The 24,221-nt window shown below is 40.6% G+C and overlaps 1 protein-coding gene across 4 annotated transcripts in view; it reads left to right on the top strand.

Annotated features, from left to right (window-relative positions):
* Window positions 1-24,221, top strand: part of elavl2 (ELAV like RNA binding protein 2) — a 101,794-nt gene that overhangs the window by 23,850 nt on the left and 53,723 nt on the right. Inside the window, exons 2-4 of one of the 4 annotated variants that reach the window (XM_033017823.1) lie at window positions 1,639-1,729; window positions 4,691-4,946; window positions 21,290-21,393. In XM_033017823.1, coding sequence (XP_032873714.1) covers window positions 1,658-1,729; window positions 4,691-4,946; window positions 21,290-21,393 — 432 coding nt within the window. In that variant the 5' untranslated portion in view covers window positions 1,639-1,657. The remainder of the gene's footprint in view (window positions 1-1,638; window positions 1,730-4,690; window positions 4,947-21,289; window positions 21,394-24,221) is intronic. The other 3 variants (XM_033017824.1, XM_033017825.1, XM_033017826.1) reach the window with 3 other exon arrangements.

The following is a 24,221-nucleotide window of genomic DNA, read 5'->3' on the forward strand; positions in this document are numbered from 1 at the left end:
TTCTTGTTTCCACTTGTAATCGTGGATAGAGCATAGTACCTATGTTGGTTGTGTGTTTGGCTCATGCTGTTGAATTAATCTCTACACTGCTGTTCTATGAAGCTGTGAGTCATTGTTTACCTGAATTGTGAATCAGAAAAATCTGGTTACAGCCTTGGTCAAAGTCAGTTTGGACTATAATACAGTGAAAAACCTTGTGCTATGTTTCTAAACGTCTTTTTGTTGAAGAATATAAAACGCCTCAAGTAGTTAAACTAGAATTAGGCTTGTTTGCTTTATATTATATAAAGCCACTGATTTCAGCTAATATCTCAATACCTGTCATTGAGTTTGTACAAATGTAGGAGGTATTGGCGAAAATGTATTTGTCTTTGGATATACAAGGAACTGCAGATGCTGATTTACAAAAAAAAAAGACATGTGCTGAAGTAACAGTAGCTTGGGCACCATCTCAGGAGAACCTAGATCAGTGATGTTTTGAATTGGGACCCTTCAGACTGATTGTGTGTGTGGGGGGGGGGGGGGGGGGGGTGTGGAAGGGGAAGTGTATGGAAGAGAGGTGGGGGCAGACCAAAGCCTGGAGTGATGGGTGGGTACAGGTGAGAGGGGTTTATAATAGACAGATTGGAACAAAAGCCAGAGATCACTGGCCCATCACTTGCCAGGCATTGGCCTGTCCCCACCTCGCTTCCAGTTTTCTTCCTCCCCCCGCCCCCACCACAATCAGTCTGAAGAAGGGTCTTGACCCGAAATGTCACCTATCCTTGTTCACCAGAGATGCTGTCTGACCTGCTGACTTTCTCCAGCACTCTATGTATCCTTGCCCTGAAACTTGAGCTGCATCATACAACACTCTTTGACGGTGATTCTATTTCCTATAAAGGATTTAATGAAATTAACAATAGTTAATGCTGAGAATTGCATTCCAAGACTTCCTTTGATTAAATCTAATCTTCCACAGTGAAACTGAAGTTTTAACTCTTGCGATCATTCCACTGTGATAATCTAAAATTGTAGCTTACTGCGCAAGAAACGGATTCACTGCCTATTGAGTTGTGCTTTATGGGTTTAATCCATAGTTGGGTACAAAAGTTACATTTATCAATAGTAACCAATATGCATCCCTCCTTGAGGGTGACTAAGATACTGGATTCAATATGGTGTATGGAATATTCATTGGAATGTTCATGTAGTCTTGTATGATAAATGAAAATGCACAATTTGTAGAAATTGAAAGAACAAGAAAAGGTTAACTATAATTTTAGCAAACATCCTGAATAAGTTTGCAATCGTAACTGCTAGAAGCCCACTTCTGCATCACCAAATGTATTTGTTGTAGTTTGAATCACAATTGTGCTTATTTGTACTAATTTTAACTAATGTATTGATTTTTTTAAATTGCAGAATCTGGCTGCAATTTTATCACTATCTCTTGCTTATACATTTCACTATTCACTACATATAATTTATTATGCATGGGGTAATTTACATTTTTTAAGCGGATTAGATTGGAATTGCCTCATTTTCTTGAGCCCAAACTGCATGGACATGCTGTGAATATACATAAGGCATTGTAAATTGATTGTTGCATTATCTTGCTAATCTAACATACGGTACTCTTTTGTGTCCATATTGCAGACGGCAACTCCAAACTAACATGGCAGTCAGACTGTGTGATGTGGCTACTCTGCTTAGAAGTGGTTCGTGGGCTGCAGAGCCTTGGACTGGGGTCTGTGGGATTTTTCTTTAAATTCAGTAGTGACTAAGATATTTTATTATTGAGGCCATACCAAAACGTATAAAATACATGGTTCTCAAAGGTCCTTTGGTCTTGCAAAAATCTAATTGTTCAGAAATAGATAATTTATATAGATAATTTTAGAACAGCAATAGATCTTAATTACAAAATAGCTGTATGTAAAGTGAAGCCAATGTAACTATTTTGGTATGGTCTGATTTAGAAATTGTATAATTTTTATTGAAGTGGATTTAATGCATTATGCTGTGCACTGTTGTAGCAGTGCACATGTTTAACTGCTGTTAATTTCCTGGGTTGAGTTGCTAATTGCAAATGGCATTTCAGTGAAGTTCTTTAAAACCCAGTTACTTGTAATCATTCTGAACTCTTGCTATTGGTTTATGGTTCATTGTTGTGATTCCCATCCACATTTTGTAAGTGATTATATTTAAAAAAAAAATAAAATTAAAAAAAAGTTCTTGGCTAGAATGAGTACTTCTGCAGCGTGCATGTGGCTGCTCAGTGGATTTGTGGTTGTGCTATAGTTTTTCACATAAAGAAAAATCTGAATTACAGTAGTGGATATCACTACAGGTCTCTGTTTTTGCCAGTGTTATACACTTGTTTTACCAATACTTTGCATTAAATTTGTGTTAAGCCTCAAAATTTGCTAATTTTTTTTGCTTACATCTTGAGTATTGAATGGAATGTACAGTGGTATCAATAGTATTTGAATTGCATAGGCTTATTTCTTAATGGCTGCTGTGCTGTTTTGAAGGCTTTCCTCATCTAGGGTAGAGGATGGCTGCAGGTGGCACATATAGTTTTTGTGTATGTAATAATTTGTGTTTGACAAAGGGGAAATATCTTCATTGAGATCCTCCTTGTCTGAACTCAGTAGTTATAAACTAATTGCTGCAGTTGCTGGCAGTGTAGAATTTGCCCCACAAATATATTGTAACCTTGCAAACATCTTGAGCTGTTTTATCTGCTATATGACTTTGAAATGTTAAAACAAGTTGTGTATCTTAAATTGTTGAATGATATCCCCAACACCATTGTTCCTCCCAAAAAGATTGTGGTTATCTAAATTCCCTATTCTGAATATTGTGTGAATTTGTAAAATGTGAAATATCAGTTGGAGTAGTTGATATTTTCGGAAGTTGTCACAGCTAGGATCTTTTGGAGGTGGTCATAGCCAGGGGCTGTTTGTATTGTGACATTGCAATAGCAAAGTTCAATTTTTTTTAAAAAGGTCCTCCCTTTGACGAGCTTGGATGATTGCAGGAGAGGTCTGATTGAATGAGATTATGCTGCCAATTTGGTGGAAGTGCTATCCCTGTCTCTTGTGTAGTGTACTACACTAGTGTGGGATTATAGTCGTGTAGTTGCCGTTGAGCTGGTGATTTAAGATTTTGGCTAGAGATCCAATCTTGAAATTCAACAATACTTGTGAATATGTTGTTTCAATAATTTACAGTTAACATAACAGATCTTGTCTGGAAGGATTTTAGTTTAGCCCCATTTCTGTGACTAAATTTGACTTTAATATTTCTACCGCATATAGTTGAGTGGAATTCTTTTGATATTAAAAAAAAAAAACGGGTTGCTGCAAGCTGTGGAATATGAATGGATTTTATTAAGTTTATTGTATAATGCAGCATGGCTTCAGGAGGTTCTGTTGTTATTTTGTTTCACCACAAGATGGCGGAAATCTAGCTGTGGGGATTCATAACCCTCCATCCGTTCGGGAATGCTGTGGAGTGCATTTGCAGCATGGGTGAATTGCTGGTGTGCACTGAATATCAATCGGGTATCTCTCCATTATGAAATGTAAAACTGTTATTACTTAATAAAACTAAAGGATGTTGAACGTTGTGGCTGTTGACGTCACCTGGACTTGATAACTGAAAAAAATTAAAAGCCTGCTTCAGGTTACAAAAATAGTTTGAACCATAATGCAAGCTGTGAAAGGCTAAAGTGTGACCTTATTTGATCAGTAAACTTCTGAAGAAATATCTTCTATAAATTGAAAAATTTGCTATATTGCTGCTTTGGTTCGTTCTGTAAATCGAAATATGTCTTTTTTTTTTACATTTTGATTATAAGAATAATATTTTTTTGAATAGTTTGAGGCTCTGCATTGATACCCAAATTATTGCCGCTTGGATCACAAGTGATTTAGAAGTTGAATTGTATTCCTTGCTTAAAATGTGTCCAGATATTCATGATTACATTTCTTAATTACAAAGACTAGGACTTGTACCAATTCTTAATCTAGCTAACATTTATATGTTGGGTGATCTGTACGTATGTTCTATTTAATTATTGATCATATCCCCAATAAAACGCTATTGATCTCCATTTTGCATTTCATTGTCCATTTCTAGTTCTTGGGGGAGAAAGTGAAGTATTCCATTACTCCTGTTAAAGTGGATAGGGGAGAAACGTCCATGTGTTTATGGGGTGTTTTGGGTGGGTGAGAAGGTTTGGGGTGTAAATGGGTTATTGCCGCAAGAGATGATTTATTTTGAATCTTATCTATTAAATATCAGTATAATTCGGTATTTTGTTTTAATCACTTGGTAGTACATATGCACCTCATCACCTTCAACCAATCAGTGTGTATCCTTCATTCGTGCTCCACTCCTGACCAATTTCCACACAAATGGAATTTTAGAATTTAATTTTTAATAAAGTTGTCAATTGGCTTTTGATGGTGAATTCTGATTGTGTAATGTCAAATGTATCAAAATGAAGCAAAAGGTCATCAGACGTTTTTACTGCTGGAAATGCCAAAGCAACATGGCGATCTGTTGGTCAAGAAAAGGCTTGCATTTTGGGTGTTTCTAACATAAATGCACGATTGGCATATCAGAAAGGTCTTGGGGGTTTTGTTGAATTGCATTTTTAAATGAGTTCATAAGATAATGTTGACTTATTTATTTTTAGCAGGTAATTGCTGCCATGGAAACGCAACTGTCCAATGGTCCAACTTGTAATAACACATCAAATGGTCCTTCCAACACCAACACTGGTACAAACAACTGCTCATCACCTGTTGACAGTAACACCATACCAGAGGACAGCAAAACCAACTTAATAGTCAACTATTTGCCTCAAAACATGACGCAAGAGGAGCTCAAAAGCCTGTTTGGCAGCATTGGTGAAATCGAATCCTGCAAACTAGTACGGGACAAAATTACAGGTATCTTGCACTTTACCATTGTATGTTGTTTGCTTTGTGTTATGGCCACTAAATGTGTAGAGCCTCCAGAATGAACAACCAGATATTTAGATGTAGAACATAGAAAAGCTGAAACTTTCTGTAAACCCTTTACTGCTGACTGAATATAATTTCTAAAGTCAGAGCTTTGTTTCATTTTTTTAAATTTAGACTTGGTTTATTTGCATGTAGATAGGGTTTTTCATCAATAAGATTATAAACTATTTGAAAGCTTTGGAACAAGGAAATTAAAATAATTTTAATATGTAGCCTTTGTGCAAAAATGGTATGTTCCAATGTTAATTGAATTTATTTTATAACAGCTTGTGCAACAAAATGGGATTTTAATTTTAATTGACTACAGTTTATTTCCAAATTCATGTTAATTTGCATTTTTATTTGATTGCGGTTTAGAAGTCTATGCAGTGCATTCTTTAGGCAGGTTCCATTACAGATGAGAGCTTCAAGATTTTTAATTTAAGGCTGTGTGTGTGTCAATTAATCTTGAAGCTGGCACTTTCTTAAATAGTTGTGGCAAACCCTTAAAATCCAGGACATTAAAGTGGTTCCACCACCTTTTAGGCCGTACATTCCAAATGTATAAACATCTTCTCTGCCCTCTTGTAATTCTTGAGCGAATTGTCTTCCATTAGTCTCTAAATTGCTGTAATCCAATTGTTTTTTTAGTTTTGAGCACAGAGTAAATATTGCTTTAACCTTTTTGCTTTACAGAGAATGGCCTCATTTTGCAGTATCCCAAAGGTCATAGATTCATAGTAGAATTCTAGCAAACCTCCTTTCTACCATCAAGGTTGTGGTACAGAGTATGGTACAGAGTATTACAGTATTGTTGCAGCTGGGGAATAACCAGTAACTACTTTTTATACACCTTATTTAGTTTAGAGAGCATGACATGGGTACTTCGATCCACCTAGTCCATGCTGACCATTGATTACCCCATACTTGTTATGATATACCACTTTCCCATCCATTCCGTGCATACTTGCGGTAATTTGAGGCCAATTAACATACAACCCCTTATGTCTATGGGATGTGGGAGAAAACCTGAGAACCTGAAACCCCACGGTCACAGGGAAAACGTGTAACGTCTACACAGACAGCATGCAAATATCAGGATCAGACCTGATTGGTGCTGTGAGGCAGCAACTCTTACAAGCTGTGCCACCTTTCACGTGATAATGGAGGCTATTCAGTCCATTGGATTTGGCTTTTGGATCATTCTTTGCTCTCTTAAATGACCAGTTCCACCCTGATTCACCTACTTGCAACCACAACAGGGATAATTTGTGATCCGTTAACATAGCACAAGCATGCCTTTGAGATATGGGAGGAAACTGATGTACTAAGAGGAAACTCCCATGGTAACAGGAAGTGAATGGAACTCCAACCAAGATCAGGATTGAACTCGGGTTGCTAGAGCTGTGAGGCACCAGCATTGCTTGTTGTACCATTGTGCTGGCCTACTGTAAAGTTAATGGTTTAAAATGACTAACCTCAAGCCATCTTCCTGTTTTTACACACTGCTTGCTGACAAATTAACTCTTCTTAACCCAGATACATGTCAGCATATCAACCTAGCTTCAGCACCTTTCCTGCTTGGTACCAACTTTGTCTTCTAATTCAAGGAATAAAGGATTTCTGTGTTTGCTGTGAGCTTTCAGTCCATAAGACTGTACAGTTCATTACTTAAAAGCTGTTACTGGTGAATTTAATTACAATTACCCAATTAACTTCAAAGGTTCAAAGGTCAATTTATTGTCATCTGTACCAATTAAGGTGCAGTGAAATTCAATTTACCATATAACCGTACTTTTTAAAAAAAAGGCAACAAGACGTGCAACTACATAAGTTAACATAAATCCACCACAGCAGATTCCTCACTGTGATGGAAGGCAATGAAGTCCAATCTTCCTCATTTATTCTCCCGTGGTCGAAGCCCCCATGTCGGGGCAGTCGATGCCCCCGCGGCCTGGAGCTCCCGAAATCTGTAGTCAACCAGGGACCGCCAACTCCACGATGTTAGTCCTGTAGGCTCCCGCGATTGGAGCTCAGTGGTCGATCCCCGACAGGGTTCGCGAGCTCCACGATGGCAAGTCCGCAGGCTCCCGTGGTTGGAGCTCCAGAAGTCGGTCTCCAGCCGAGGCCGCCAACTCCTCGATGTTAGGCCACAGTGTGGATGGAGATAAGATATGGAAAAAATGTGCATCTTCCCAGACCCCCACCCCCCACATAAAACAAGCTAAAGAACTACAACATTTAACACGTACTATTAAAGACAACAAAGAAGGAAGTGACAGATAGACTGTTGGCAAGGCAGGCATTGCTGGCGCCACCCGATGTTTGCTATAACGTCTAGTTTATAATGCTTACTGAACATCACGAGAAATTATAAATTATGTAACAGTCATCTGGTTTAGGAATTGCACAATGAAACATAGAAACATAGAAATTAGGTGCAGGAGTAGGCCATTCGGCCCTTCGAGCCTGCACCGCCATTCAATATGATCATGGCTGATCATCCAACTCAGTATCCCGTACCTGCCTTCTCTCCATACCCTCTGATCCCCTTAGCCACAAGGGCCACATCTAACTCCCTCTTAAATATAGCCAATGAACTGGCCTCGACTACCCTCTGTGGCAGAGAGTTCCAGAGATTCACCACTCTCTGTGTGAAAAAAGTTCTTCTCATCTCGGTTTTAAAGGATTTCCCCCTTATCCTTAAGCTGTGACCCCTTGTCCTGGACTTCCCCAACATCGGGAGCAATCTTCCTGCATCTAGCCTGTCCAACCCCTTAAGAATTTTGTAAGTTTCTATAAGATCCCCTCTCAATCTCCTAAATTCTAGAGAGTATAAAACAAGTCTATCCAGTCTTTCTTCACAAGACAGTCCTGACATCCCAGGAATCAGTCTGGTGAACCTTCTCTGCACTCCCTCTATGGCAATAATGTCCTTCCTCAGATTTGGAGACCAAAACTGTAAGCAATACTCCAGGTGTGGTCCCACCAAGATCCTGTACAACTGCAGTAGAACCTCCCTGCTCCTATTCTCAAATCCTTTTGCTATGAAAGCTAACATACCATTCGCTTTCTTCACTGCCTGCTGCACCTGAATGCCTACTTTCAATGACTGGTGTACCATGACACCCAGGTCTCGCTGCATCTCCCCTTTTCCTAGTCGGCCACCATTTAGATAATAGTCTGAAGAAAGTTGCTCTTTCTGTCAGCAAAATGTGGTTGGATGTTTGGCACATCGGAGTCAAATCTTTGGAATTCTCAACCCAGGGCTGTGCATGCAGAAGGTACACAAAAATGCTGGAGAAACTCAGCGGGTGCAGCAGCATCTATGGAGCGAAGGAAATAGGCAACGTTTCGAGCCGAAACCCTTCTGAAGGAGTAACTGGAGAAGTAGGGTTTCGGCCTGAAACGTTGCCTATTTCCTTCGCTCCATAGATGCTTCTGCACCTGCTGAGTTTCTCCAGCAATTTTGTGTACCTTCGATTTTCCAGCATCTGCAGTTCCTTCTTAAACGCTGTGCATGCAGAGCTGTGTATATTCAGGGCTGGTGCTGCTAGATGTTTGGATGATGGGTTTGTGGATGGGAAGTAGTTTTGAGTTGAAGATTAGCCTCATCTCATTCATCCATCTCATTGAATGAATGGTACACCAGGCTTGAGAATGTATACAGAAAATTATAATTATCTTTTTAAAATCAGCAACTAGATGGTCTGCTTTAGACTTGTTAGACATGATCTTACAAGACTATCTTACTTGAATTGTATCCTCTGATTTTTGATCATGAATAAATTGTGATCTTTAAGATCAATGTACGATGAAGTAACAGGCGGTGTAAGACATTGTGCAGTTTTAGAATCTTATATCTTTACTTGTGTACCTTGTGTGCATTTTGTTCCAAATTATTCCTTGTACCAGTTTTAACTAGTTACAGCTGCAATTTCCAAGCTGCTGAATACTAAAGTTCACACTATAGATCATGACTGACTTGAATAGTTTTAAATCTTTTGGGAAGTACACATTTGCTCCTCAAAAGTAAATTACGTATAGTTTAATTTGATTCTTGACAAGTATTGTAACCTTAAGTGGCTGCATAATGGGTGTCTGTAGGTGTTTTTTTTAACTGGCACTGTGCATCAAATATTGTGTAACATTCTAGCTGTTATAACCAATTTCTGTCTGCCACTTGTTAATTATATTTAACAATGTCTTCCTAGTAGAAATGTCTGACTATATATGCAGTAGGGCAATGCAGTTATCCGGCTTTTTTTTTTTTTTGGCCGTATGTGCGACAATATGAATGTTGTTAACTAAAATAAGTAAGTCAGCATTAATCTAAAATTAATCAGTTCAATTTCTGGAAAATAAGTGATTTCAGCATTTATTTTGGATAGATCAAGGGTGAAAAACAATTTCCCTCCCCCCCCCCCCCTCAGTACATTGGGTTTAATGCTTTGGAATATCCTGACATTTAGAAAATCTACCCTTAATAGGTACATGATAAGGGAATAATGTTTAGTACAAGATAAAGCCAGTAAAGTCTGATCAAAGATAATCCAAGGGTCTCCAATGAGGTAGAGTGGTTCGGGACTGCTCTCTAGTTGTGGTAGGATGGTTCGGTTGCCTGATAACAGCCAGGAAGTAACTGTCCCTGAATCTGGAGGTGTGTGTTCTCACACTTCAATACCTTTTACCCAATGGAAGAGAGGCAAAGAGGGAGTGGCCAAGGTGTGACTCTTCCTTGATTATGCTGTTGGAGTCAATGAAGGGAGGTTGGTTTGTGTGATGGCCTGAGCTGCATCCACAATTTGCAGCAATTTCTTGTCTTGGATGGAGCTATTCCCAAACGAAGCTGTGATGCATCCAGATAAAATGCTTTCTATGGTGCATCTGTAGGAGTTGGCGAAAGTTGTTGGGGACATGCCAAACTTCCTAAGCCTTCTAAGGATGTAGAGGCATTGGTGTGCTTTCTTGTTCATTGCTTCAATATGGGTGTTCCAGGAGATGTTGTTGGTGATTAACTCCTAGGAATTTGAAGTTTTCAACCATCTCTACTTCGGTGCTGTTGTTGCAAACTGGGGTATGTGTATGCTTTGCTTCCTGAAGTCTATATCACTATCTCCTTTGTTTAATACTACAGTTTGCCATTATAATGTACAATTATCACTACTTTTTGATGCAAGTGGTTTTGAATTTAACCCTATCAAAGTTAACTTCAAGGCTGCGTAATTGGTCAAAGCTGCATTTGCTGCTCATTCAGCTTTATTTGCTTTAGAGGTTGGTTTTGGCAATGTGGTGGAAGGAGACAAAGTGAACAGCTGAACAAAACAATGATAAAATATCATAGCAGACACAAGTAATTCAGCGGGTCAGGCTGCATCTCTGGAGAAAAGGAATAAGTGATGGTTCGGGCCGAGACCCTACAGAGTGAGTCGGGTAAGGGGAACGAGAGTTATAGACGGTACTTAGGAGAAATGAATGGAAGGTATGCAAAACGCACCGATAATTATGGAAATGTGGAGCACACAATAGGCCATTGTCAGGTGTGGAATAGGTAAACTTAGGACTCAACAGGATGACAGTAAAACTGGTACGACAACTAGGATGGGGAAGGATGGAAAGAGGGGATGCAAGGGTTAATTGAAATTAGAGAAATCAATACTCGTACCACTGGGTTGTAAGCTTCCCAGGTGAAATATGAGATGCTGTTCTGTTAAACTGAGTTATTTTGTCCATCTAAAGTCAACTTGACTCAAACACTTGTAGCTGTTGAAATCGATTCTTTACTCAGCTGAGACTAGTCTCTGAACCTTCCAACACAGAGCTGATGCTCTGGGGCGGGTCCAGAGAGGAGTAAGTTTGATAGAACTCATGTCATTTATATAGGTATTAGACATTTCAGATACAGAGGGTATGACAAGCTAGTAACCAATCATCTGAGTCCTTCTGATGATTTACAACATCAGTCACATGATCCCCCTTTCCTGGCCTCACAACCTTCGTTTGCTTGTGGTATAACTTTGCTTATTTTATTTCAACACAGCAAAACCCCAGTAGGCTCAATTATCAAAGACCACTCCTCAAAATATAAGATACATATGTAATACAATGATCACACAAGTCATACACACTTTCCATACCAAGAAGAAAGATATTTCTATAAATCTAAACAAGGTCTAATGTTTACATTCCTACTAAGACAATACATTTCATAAATTGTCTCACTACAATTTTACAGTTTAAAATATCATTACCTATGTATTTAAAACATTAATTATATAAGTTTGCTGAATTACAGTTTCTAAGTTCAAAACCCCCAATCTCCCAACCAAGCATACATGGGTCGTAAATCTGTCAACTTAATAAGTGTTTGGTGCAAGGATACAACTCAATTCTAATTTGTAGCCCCTTTCCTGCTATCTGGAAGCTGGATTTCCAATCTCATGTACAAGGCAGAACACAAGGGAGATTTACAACTCAAACCATTACATCAGAATTACATCTGCTTCTTCGACTTTCTATAAACAACTCCATCAATTTAATTATTTCCTCTCCAAGCAACTACTCCCCTTCACACACATCCTATTCCTTATCACAATCTCATTATAATTTAACATAGCCAAGGCTAACTACAGGGTCTATTATCTCTCAGCCTTGAATACTCTCAAACTCAGCATAAACCTCACAGCTTAAGAATGTGCCATAGAGAAAGAGCAGTTGACCTCTGGCCTAAGAAGAGGCCCCTATTCAACTATCCATTCTCCAACATAATCATACCAAATACAATTTCCTCCAGCATTATAATTGCCTCAAAGCAATAAACTAAGCTAAGCAGGTTCAGGTTTCTATGCTTTGATTCATCTTTCCCTGTGTGTGTATGTTTCATTGCACTTTATTTCTCTCGGACACATATTTCTGAGAACCTTAAGCTTTTATTTTGCAAATTACCTAGCTTATATAAAAGTCACTATCTGAGCGGTTCTATTATATAATATTTCCTCAGTTCCTCCAATATGCATTTGGCCTCACTCTGACATTGGAGGAGGCCCAGGACAGAAAGGTCAGAATGGGAAGGGGGGTTAAAGTGTTTGGCAACTGGGAGATCACTTGGGACTGAGCGAAGGTGTTCAAAGAAATGATCACCGAGTCTATGCTTGGTCTTGCTGATATATAGTCCACACCTGGAACAGCGGATACAGTCGATGAGTTTGGTGGAGGTGCTAATGAACCTCTGCCTTACCTGAAGGGACTGTTAGGGTCCCTACACAGATGAAGGGGAGAAGGTATAGGGATGGGTTTGATGGCAAAATTAAATGTACTTGTTATAGTACTTGTGCTTTCATGGGATATTATGCAATTGAGTTGAGTTTCTTGTGAATTGAGAATGGAGATTGTGTTTTCAAATTGTATTGCACGAATACAGTTATTGTAGTTCAGTCAATAGGTTTTGTATTGCTACTTACAAAAGGAAAAGCTTATCTGCAACTTCTGTAATTCCTTTTCGCTTTTGTTGCCCAGCTTTGTTTTGAAGTAAGTCTATGTAATCTTAACAATTTTTCATCCCCATTCTTTTTATAAGATGAAAATATTCCATCCTAGGATCTAAATCCTGGAATTCTCCACTCAGTCATTTTGTGGGAGTACCTTCAAGTGAGAATGTAGCAATTCAAGGAAGTGGCTTACTAACAAAGGTAGCTGGGAATGGATAGCTGAATCCCCAAAATGCAATTTATTAGTAACTACCCTGTAAAGAATTTAATTTTGTTCTTTTGAAGCTTTAACGTTTTCCTATTGGTATCCTGGTATACCCTATGCTGTATTTTAACCGGTTTTCAGGTAACATTTGATTGCCACTTCAGTTTGCATTGGGATTGTCTGATCATTTGCTATTACTTGCCAAGCTTGTGTGGAAATTCACTTGTATGTTTTGCAATTTCTCCAGTAATGTGCTAGGCAATGACATATTGCAATGGTCCATAATTAAACCCGTTGATGCATTGAATTGGGGAAAATCAAAAACTGCAGATACCAAAAATGGGAAGAAAAAACATGCTAGGTCTATAAAGGGAAAGATTTAACATTTCAGTCCCTACACCCTTCATCAGAAATGTTAACTTTCTCTCTATCTGCAGGTGCTGCCTGACATTAGAATTTCTAGCACTGAGTTTTGTCATATTGATCTTGGTTCTGTTTGCACGTGTTATTTTCTTGAGATACTTTAAGCTTGTGCTGCAAATTCATTCACCAAATGTAACTTGGTCGAGCTTCTGCAGGTTCAACCCACGGAGTCATAGAGCCATACACAGCACAAACCATCCCCTTGGCCCAACTAAAATATGCCGACCAAGATGCACCATCTAATCTAGTCTCTCTTTCCCATGTCTGGCCCATGTCCCTCTAAATCATTCCTATCCACAGAACTGGGGAGCTTTTTCCTGACCTGAAGAGTATTTTCCAGAATGTAATGTTCTTAGCCTAGATTTCTCAATTAATCAAGATTCAAGAGTTTATTGTCATGTGTCCCAGATTGGACAATGAAATTCCCACACTAAGCAGATAAAGTGCAATGGGCTATTAATGTTCAGAGTTTTGTTTGAGTTGAGATTAATAGCCTGATGGCTGTGGGGAAGTACTATTCCTGAATCTGGATGTTGCAGATTTCAGGCTCCTGTACATTCTACCTGAAGGCAGCGGGGAGATGAGTGGCCAGGATGGTGTGGGTCCTTGATGATGGCAGCCTTTTTGAGGCAGCGACTGCGATAGATCCCCTCGATGGTAGGGAGGTCAGAGCCGATGATGGACTGGGCAGTGTTTACAACTTTTTGCAGTCTTTTCCGCTCCTGGGCGCTCATGTTGCCGAACCAAGCCACGATGCAACCGGTCAGCATGCTCTCTACTGTGCACCTGTAGAAGTTCGAGAGAGTCCTCCTTGACTTACCAATCTCTCCTAATCTTCTCAGGAAGTAGAGGCGCTGATGTGCTTTATTTATGATTGCATCAGTGTTCTCGGACCAGGAGTGATCTTCAGAGATATGCACGCCTAGGAATTTGAAGCTCTTGACCCTCTCCACCACCTGATATAAACGGGACTATGGGTCCCCATCCTATCCCTTCCAAAGTCCACAATTAGTTCCTTGGTTTTGCTGGTGTTGAGAGCCAGGTTATTGTGCTGGCACCATTTAGTCAAACGGTCGATCTCACTTCTATACTCTGACTCATCCCCATCAGTGATACGTCCCACAACAGTGGTGTCGTCAGCGAACATAATGATGGAGTTCACACTGACCGGCTACGCAGTCATGAGCATAGTGAGTACAGCAGGGGGCTGAGCACGCAGGCTTGAGGTGCTCTCGTGCTGATTGTTATCGAGGCTGACACATTTCCACCAATAGGGACAGACTGTGGTCTGTGAATGAGGAAGTCGAAGATCCAATTGCAGAGGGATGCGCAGAGACCCAGTTCTGAGAGTTTGGTAACCAGCTTGGAGGGGATGATTGTATTAAATGCCAAGCTGTAGTCAATGAATAACAGCCTGACATATGAATTTTTGTCAATGATACAACTTTTTCGGTTTGATCAGAACAGGTCTCCTCTGATATGTTGTCTCTGTCCTTCACCAGAGAGCACCAAAATGTTCCTTTCCTTCCAACATTTGCTGATTGTTGATTTTGCTGCAGTTATGTAAAACTAGCTTGAGCACATTTGGCACTCTGTGTACAGTCCAAAGCACCATAATTTTTGGAGGATGTATTGGTCATTGTCAGGCTACACTGAAGCCTAATTTTCACCAGAAAATTACATAATATTAGTGAGGGGAGATGGCATGAACTAAGTCTTCCCTGGAGGAAATTGAAAATTATGGTCTTAAGGCACTGACGAAGATAACTTTGTGTGCATATGTGGGAGCTGTGGCTCAGGATAAATGGGAATTTACATTGGGATGTTTGGGAGAGAAATTGCAAAAGGGATCATGCACAGGGTGGTTGAAGTTGCACACTGACCCCTCTCCCAAATAAAAACTCTGGTGTATTATAACTTGGATCCCTGAACTGGCTGCACAAACCACTTGGTTGCATTGTAGCTGTAGATTGCCTTGGTTATCTTTTTCAAAGCAACCAGGGAAGGACACCAGATACTGGACATCTTGAATTAATTTTATAGGTCGCGCAAGGTCTATTTTCCAATAGAACAGCCGTGTTAAAAAGAAATGGAAGCAGGTAGACCATTCGGCTCATCTTACTGCTCTGCTGTTCAATATTACTGTTTGTAAAAAAAATGCAATCACTTTACTGCGCCAACTCATTGCCCATTGATTCCCTTGGCATTCCAAAAATGTCAATCTGTCTTTCTATTTGATGTATGATACTCCATCTTGGATATAGAATTTCAAATATTTGCTATCCTTGGGCAAATATATTTATTTCCATCTGGCTTGACTGGTCTGTCCTTTATTTTGAAACTGAACATGGTTCTCAAACACCACAACCAGATGACCCAAAGTGCTCGAGTAACTTGACAAGTTGGGCAGCATCTCTGGAGAACATGGATGTGATGTTTTGGGTTGGGACCCTTTGTCAGATTAATTGTAGGGGGGGGGTTATAGAAAGCTGAAAGGAGGACAGGCCAAAGCATGGCAGGTAATGGGTTGATACAGGTGAACATGATTTTTTTTTTAAGGCAGATGGTTGGACCAAGGCAAGAGATGAAAAGACGACAGAAATTTAAGTTGCACATTGTGAAGCTAGAGGGAGAGATGTGGGTGGTGAGGGGAGAAATTGGTGCAAATGTAAGTGGGGGATGGGAGCGAGTGTGGGGGGTTATATATGTGGGGAGATGGGGAGGGTTAAGTAGTTGCCTAAAATTGGAGAATTCAATGTTCATAGCATTGGTTTGTAAGCTAACCAAGTGGAATATGACGTGTTATTTCTCCAGTTTGTGTGGCCTCACTCTGGAAATGGTGGAGGCCCAGGACAGAAAGGTCAGAATGGGAACGTTTCCAAATGTGGCCTCACCAATGTACTCGGATTAACCTCCATCTGCCACTTCTCAGTTCCTTCCTGTCATTCATCTATTTCCCTCTGAGTACTTTAGCAGCCTTCCTCAAGTATTCAAAAATCCTCAAATTTTGGTGTTGCCTGCAGATTTATATTTATAAATATATATATATTTTTACGTCCAAGAAATTCGTATACATCTCGAGATTCCAGCAGATTCCTGTGGAACTCCACTGGCCACAGACACCCTTTCATCACAACCCTGTCTTCAATGTATAAGCCAGTTCTGAATCCAAATGTCCAAGTCACGGTATCCCATGTATTTTAATCTTCTGTGTCATCCTGCCATGGGGGACATTGCCATATGTCTTCTTATAATCCATGTAGACAACCTCCCATCGAGGAATTGTAAGGGTAAAAAGACCCTAATGGTCCCAAACAGTAGCCTGGACGTAGGGCGCAAGTTGAATCGGGAGTTAAAATTGGCATGTAGTAAAAGTAATGCTGTGGTTGTATTGGGAGATTTCAACATACAGGTAGACTGGGAAAATCAGGTTGTTACTGCAGCCCAAGAAAGGGACTTTGTAGAGTGCCTTCGTGATGGATTCTTTGAACAGCTTATATTGGAGCCTACCTGGGAGAAGGCAATTCTGGATTTAGTGTTATGGAATGAACCGGATTTGATAAAGGACCTCAAGGTTAATGAGCCATTAGGAGGCAGTGACCATAACATGGTCAGGTATAATCCACAATTAGAGAGAGAGAAGAGTAGATCGGAGGTGTCAGTGTTGCAGTTGAATAAAGGGGACTATGGTGCCATGAGGGAGGAGCTGGCCAAAGTTGACTGGAAAGATACACTAGCAGGGATGACAGTGGAACACAAATGGCAGGTGTTTCTAGGAATAATACAGAAGGTGCCGGATCAGTTCATTCCTAGGAGGAAGAAAGATTCCAAGGGGAGAAAGATACGACCATGGCTGACAAGGGACGTCAGGGACAGTATAAAAATTAAAGCGAAGAAGTACAACGTAGCAAAGATGAGCGGGAAGCAAGAGGATTGGGTAATGTTCAAAGAACAACAGAAGATAACCAAAAAGACAATACCGGGAGAAAAGATGAGGTACGAAGGTAAGCTAGCCAAGAATATAAAGCAGGATAGTCAAAGCTTCTTTAGGTATGTGAAGAGGAAAAAATTAGTTAAGACCAAAGTTGGACCCTTGAAGACTGAAAAAGGTGAATTTATTATGGGGAACAAGGTAATGGCAGATTAGTTGAACAGGTACTTTGGATCTGTCTTCACTAAGGAGGACACAAGCAATCTTCCTGATATATTAGTGGCCAGAGGATCTGGGGTGACGTTGGAACTGAGGGAAATCCACATTAGGCAGGAAATTGTGTTGGGTAGACTGATAGGACTGAAGGCTGATAAATCCCCAGGGCCTGATGGTCTACATCCCAGGGTACTTAAGGAAGTGGCTCTAGAAATTGTGGAAGCATTGGTGTAATTTTCCAATGTTCTATAGACTCAGGATCAGTTCCTGTGGATTGGAGGGTAGCTAATGTTATCCCACTTTTTAAGAAAGGTGGGAGAGAGAAAACGGGGAATTATAGACCAGTTAGCCTGACATCGGTGTTGGGGGAGATGCTGGATGCTGATGATACTGTGGTGGTGGGCCTGATCTCAGACAACGATGAGAAGGCCTACCGGGAGGAGGTGGCTGATCTAGCACTCTGGTGCCAGGACAACAGCCTCCTCTTGAACATCAAAAAAACTAAGGAGCTGATCGTGGACTTTAGGAGGGCACATCATCCGAGGACGTACACACCATTGAGGATAAATGGGGATACTGTGGATAGGGTGAGCTGTTTTAAATATCTGGGAGTCCACATCTCTGAGGATATGACATGGACATCACACGCAGCAGCACTCGTGAGTAAGGCAAGGCAGCGCCTTTACCACCTCAGGCAATTGAGGAAATTCAGAGTGCCTCCGAGGATCCTCCAGTGCTTCTACTCAGCGGCTGTGGAAAGCATCTTGTCCGGAAATATTACCATCTGGTTTGGGAATTGCTCTGCCCAGGACAAGAAGGCTCTGCAGAGAGTATTGCGTTCGGCCGAATGCACTATGGGAACTTCACTCGCCCCCCTGCAGGAACTATACATCAGGAGGTGCAACTCCAGAGCCAATAAAATCATGGGAGACCACTTCCACCCATGCAACGGACTGTTCCAGCTGCTACGGTCAGGCAAACGCCTCCGTTGCCATGCTGTGAGAATGGAGAGGTTGAGAAGGAGTTTCTTCCCAGAGGCCATTCGGACTGTAAACTCCTATCTCACCAGGGACTAACTTTACTGAACGTTTTTCCTTCCAATATTTAATATGTAAAAGAATATGTGTGTGTTTATGATTGTGTTTATAGTTTGTTTGGTTGTTTGTTTGTTTGTCTTTTTGCACAAAGTCCGCGAGCATTGCCACTTTTCATTTCACTGCACATCTCGTATGTGTATGTGACGAATAAACTTGACTTGACTTGACTTGGAGTCAATTATAAAAGATGAGATAGCCGCACATTTAGATAGCTGTAACAGGATCAGTCCGAATCAGCATGGATTTACGAAGGGGAAATCGTGCTTGATTAATCTTCTGGAATTTTTTGAAGGTGTAACTAGGAAAATGGATAAGTGAGAGCCAGTAGATGTAGCGTACCTGGACTTTCAGAAAGCATTTGATAAGGTCCCACATAGGAGATTAATGGGCAGAATTAGGGCACATGGTATTGGGGGTAGAGTGCTGACATGGATAGTAGTGGTTGGCAGACAGGAAACAAAGAGTAGGGATTAACGGGTCCCTTTCAGAATGGCGGGCAGTGACTAGTGGGGTACCGCAAGGCTCGGTGCTGAGACCGCAGCTATTTACAATATACATCAATGATTTGGATGAAGGGATTCAAAGTAACATTAGCAAATTTGCAGATGACACAAAGCTGGGTGGCAGTGTGAACTGTGAGGAGGATGCTATGAGAATGCACGGTGACTTGGACAGGTTGGGGGAGTGTGCAGATGCATGGCAGATGAAGTTTAATGCGGATAAATGTGAGGTTATCCACTTTGGTAGCAAAAACAGGAAGGCAGATTACTATCTAAATGGCGTCAAGTTGGGAAAAGCGGAAGTACAACGGGATCTGGGGGTCCTTGTACATCAGTCTATGAAAGTAAGCATGCAGGTAGAGTAGGCAGTGAAGAAAACGAATGGCATGTTGGTCCCCTAATTTGAGGAAGGACATTCTTGCTATTGAGGGAGTGCAGCGTAGGTTTACAAGTTTAATTCCCGGGATGGCGGGGCTGTCATATGCTGAGACAATGGAGCAGCTGGGCTTGTACACTCTGGAGTTTAGAAGGATGAGAGGGGATCTCATTGAAACATATAAGATTGTTAAGGACTTGGACACACTAGAGGCAGGAAACGTGTTCCCGATGTTGGGGGAGTCCAGAACCAGGGGCCACAGTTTAAGAATAGGGAGTAAACCATTTAGAACTGAGACGAGGAAACACTTTTTCTCACAGAGTGGTGAGTCTGGAATTTTCTGCCTCAGAGGGCGGTGGAGGCAGGTTCTCTGTATACTTTCAAGAGAGCTAGATAGGGCTCTTAAAAATAGCGGAGTCGGGGGATATGGGGAGAAGGCAGGAACGGGGTACTGGTTGGGGATGATCAGCCATGATCACATTGAATGGCGGTGTTGGCTCGAAGGGCCAAATGGCCTGCTCCTGAACCTATTGTCTATTGATCACCATCGTCACTGTAACACGATTGTTCAATAGGCATGACCTGCCACAGAAAAAGCCATGTTAGCTGTTCCAAATTAGCCCATTCTCTTACAAATATGGCTAAATCCTATTCTGAAGAATCCTCTCCAATAGCTTCCCTACCACTAATTAAGCTCCTTGCCTATAATTTTCTGGATTATCTCTATTTTCCTTATTAAATAAAGGAGCAACATTGGCTACTCTCCTGTCCTCCGGGATCTCACCTGTGGCTAGATAAGATATAAAGATCTTCGTCAATATCCTGCAATCTCTTCTTTCGCCTCTAGAATTCATTTTGTAGCTATCTCCATTGTAATTTTACAGAACTATAAATGTTTGATCTGAAGTATTTTTTGAATAGAGCTGGGTAAAAAAAGTGCATAGGTTTGATTAAGATGTAATCAGTTTGCTTTACTTTAGAGATAATGCATGAAAATCGGCCCTTTGGCCCACTGAGTGCACCAAACAGCGATCACCCTATACACGTAACACTATCCTACAAGCTAGGGACTTTTTAAAATGATATTACCAAAGCGTATTAGCCTGCAAATCCCTACGTGTTTGCAGTATGGAAGGAAACTAGAGCACCCACACAGCCGCAAAGAACGTACAAATACCACCCGTAGTCAGCATCGAACCTGGGTCTCTGGCGCTGTATGGCAGCAACTATATTGCTGTGCTACTGTTCTGCCCGATATATTGTTTCACAATTGTATTGTTACCAGCTCCAAGTTCTTGTGAGGAAATGGTGGTGGTGACTGATTTGCTGAGAAAGTTGAGACTTGACTGCATTAAAGTGAGTCTGATGTTGTAGGTAAGTTGAGGACAATTTATTTTCTGAAAGAACATTATTTTATTTTCCACATTGTGTTATGACATAGGACTTTTTCCATTGTGCTTTTGCTGGATCTTGGGGAAATAAGCCAATGGATTGCACTGAAACCCATTCCCTTGCACATTCACCAACTTCTCTTTAATTCTCTTCCTATCTATCCTCATTAAAAGTAAATTGCAGATAATTTACAAAACCTGCACAGATTTGAGATGTAGGATAAAGCTGGGGGACTTGGAGGAACATGTAAACTCAACACACAACATAGATCAGGATTGAGTCCAGGTTGCTGGAGCAAAAGATGCTGCTGCCTACCTGCTATCACTGAATCTATATTGTTTTTAGGATAATATGTTGAACATGGTTAGGTTATGCAGTATCTGTGGGGATTTATTAATCCCCAATGAATCTGTTTAAACAATTGGTTTGGTATAAAGTTGCATTAGTTAAAGATGTGGTTAATTGTTAGCTGCTGCTTTAGTACAGGAGCAGTTGGCAATAATTATGAATGTCCATATCCTTTGAATAAATAAAATAATCAATCTGCAGATGGGGAGTGGGGGAAACATTGCTTTGCAATTAATGTTACAGGCCATTTTCTACAAACTAACAGCACAAAAGTGACCCATTCATAATTGACTTGAATTCTCTCTCCTCCACAGGTCAGAGCCTTGGTTATGGGTTTGTAAACTATGTGGACCCAAAGGATGCTGAAAAAGCCATCAACACATTAAATGGTCTCAGACTCCAAACCAAAACAATCAAGGTAAATTTGTGACACTAAGACTTCGTACTTTGTATTGGGTGCTGCACTAAATTTAATTTTTCAAACAAGTATTTGGGGTAGATTTGATGGGTCTGTCGTACCTTTCATCTGCTTTAACCAATAGTCAAAAGTCTTTAATTGTCATATGACATTCTTGCTGCAGCTTCATAGTTTTGCTCTTAGTAGTTAACTATTAAGAGCAAGATGCCATCAAATTTCCTCATTGAAATACTAGCTGGTATTAGGATCAAATATGAGTGCGAGTAAAATGTGCTTTCATTTTCAACTATCAAATGATCTGTCCATTAACATTCTAAATTTGGAGCTTTTCCAGTGTAGTGTTAGGGGCCTGTCCCACTTGGGCGACCTAATCCACGAGTTCTGGCGAGTTTGCCCTCGACTCGTACTTGCAGCATGGTCAACACAAGGTCGTAGGAGGTCTTCGTAACTCTCCTTCATGCTCGAGTCGTCTCCGCGTACTCGAGGCCTCAGTTAGGTCGCATCGGTATTTTCAATATGTTAAAAAATGCCCGCGAGTAAAAAAACGTTGCAATGGAAATCAATACTTTTTTACTCGTAGGTTTAGTCGTAGTAGGTCGCCATGTTAGTCGAGGATAGTAGAAGGTAGTCGTAGATAGTCTTCATCATAGTCGAAGGGAGGTCAAAGGAGGTCGTCTTCACTCTCCACTATTCGATGTCCAATTTTCCTGAAGTTAGTCGAAGCTAGTCTTCAACATAGTCAAAGGAGGTCGAAGGAGGTCTTCTACATAGCCGAAGGAGGTCTTCAACATGTCATTTTTTTAAACTCTTCTCTACTCGCCAATTAGGTCGCCCAAGTGGGACAGCCCCTTAGGTGACCATTCTAAATCTACAGGTCTTTTATACTGGGCTCGAAAAGAGATCTGCCTCACAATTATGTAAACTCGGAGATTGTAGCATCTTCCACTTTTTTTAAGAAGCTGCTTTGTTCTTCAAAAAGTGCTTGTTTTTTGGTATGTAAGAATCAATTAAATAAATTCTTTGCTGGGAGTTTAGGATCGTGTCATGTGAAGACTTGACTGTTTTGCTGTTCTTTCAGGTGACCAGATGAACCTTTTTGAGCAAACCAATAGGCCTGCAGTTTTTTTTGTTTATTGCCCAGAGGTACTATATTCAATCAACGATACTTTATTGTCACATGGACCTAGAAACAGTGAAATTCTTTGTTTTTGCATACAATCCAGTAAAATCATACTGCAAACTTCACCTAGGCAGTACACAGTGATTAGTACCTCTGATCCAGCAACATTTTAACCTTTCACTGACACCAGACCTTGGGTTTGATAGACGTTATCTCCTTGTGGCGAAGTGTGCTGATGTTGCAGTAGTTTTAATGGCGTTGCTTTGCCCAAGACTATCCAAATGGACTGACAAAGAGCATAAATCTAAAAGGTGTTTAATTTTGTTGACTTCATTTGCTTTGGAGTCGGATGGCATTTTTCCACAGCGTCCTAAAGGTAATTGATATGTTACTGTTAAATGTCTGGAGTTTCAATTTTTCAATTTCCTTCCAATCTAAACTCTATTCTGTGTAGGAATGAACTGCAGATGCTGGTTTAAATTGAAGGTAGACCCAAAATGCTGCAGCATCTCTGGAGAGGAGGAATGGGTGACGTTTCGGATCGAGAACTTATTTCTGACGAAGGGTCTCGACCCGAAACGTCACCCATTCCTTCTCTCCAGAAAAGTTGCCTGAGTTACTCCAGCATTTTGTATCTAAACTCTAATCTGGTTGTCTTTAGCCATGGAAAATATGTTCACGTACCTCAACCAGGTCTAACTGTTGTATTTGTAGTTCATTTCTGCATTGGGCAGGTTTTTATAGAAACTGTTCTGTGTGAACCATGATCTTTAGCAATGGGATAAAAAAAATTGACCTCTAATACAAGTCCAACTCTACACAGGAAGTGAATAATATGCAGTGGAGCCAGAGAAGTGGGTCCCTGCCCAAGTTTCTTGCTGCCCTACCTGAATCAAATAGTTTATCTGTTAGTACTCAGTTAGGTATAACTGTTCAACACTCTTTTATTGCTGTGCACTATGTATTTGATTTTGATCAGCCCAAGATCTATCATTAAAATGTATGTTGCAGAATACTACAGAACTGTAGGTGCTTAATTTTTTGTGTTGTTGACTCTGCTGTCAAGTGGAGTTTGTGTTCACTTTTTTTCCACCCGTTGAGGACTAGCAGTAATAAATGAGGGACTGCCTCATGCCCTCGTAAACATGTGTAGGCATTGGGCAGTATGCTCAACTGATGGCTCATTGTCTGTCTGTCTTCCCAGGAGAAGTTATCCTGCAGTATAAAGGTAAATAACTTTCCCAGCCCGGGCGGGGGGGGGGGGGGGGGAGTGAACTATTTGCTGTGTATTGTAGTATTAATAATAATGGTTTTGGTTAGGTGGTGCTCAAGCGCTACTGTTTATTGTCCCTGTTTGGTCGTACACTTTATAAATTTGAAAGGCAGAATTGTGTGCACTGTTGGAGTAGAAGTGCTTTTTCTCCGAACAAATGCAGCTACCCTTAAATGAATCTTGGACTTTCATTCTTGACTTTCTTCAGCTCGAAGGCTGAGGAAAGAACTGAGATGTATATAAAATTAGAAGAGGCATAGATGGAGTAGACATTTTTTTTTCCCCCTAGGATGGAAATGTCAAAGACTAGAAGGTATAGTTTTAGGATCAGAAGAGCAACGTTTAAATGATGAGCAGGGCAAGTGGTGGATGCCTGGAATGGTGGTGGAGGCAGATAGGATAGGGGAATACAAGAGGGATTTAGATAGGCAAATG

This window comes from Amblyraja radiata, chromosome 3 (assembly GCF_010909765.2).
Source record: "Amblyraja radiata isolate CabotCenter1 chromosome 3, sAmbRad1.1.pri, whole genome shotgun sequence".
Classification (NCBI taxonomy): domain Eukaryota; kingdom Metazoa; phylum Chordata; class Chondrichthyes; order Rajiformes; family Rajidae; genus Amblyraja; species Amblyraja radiata.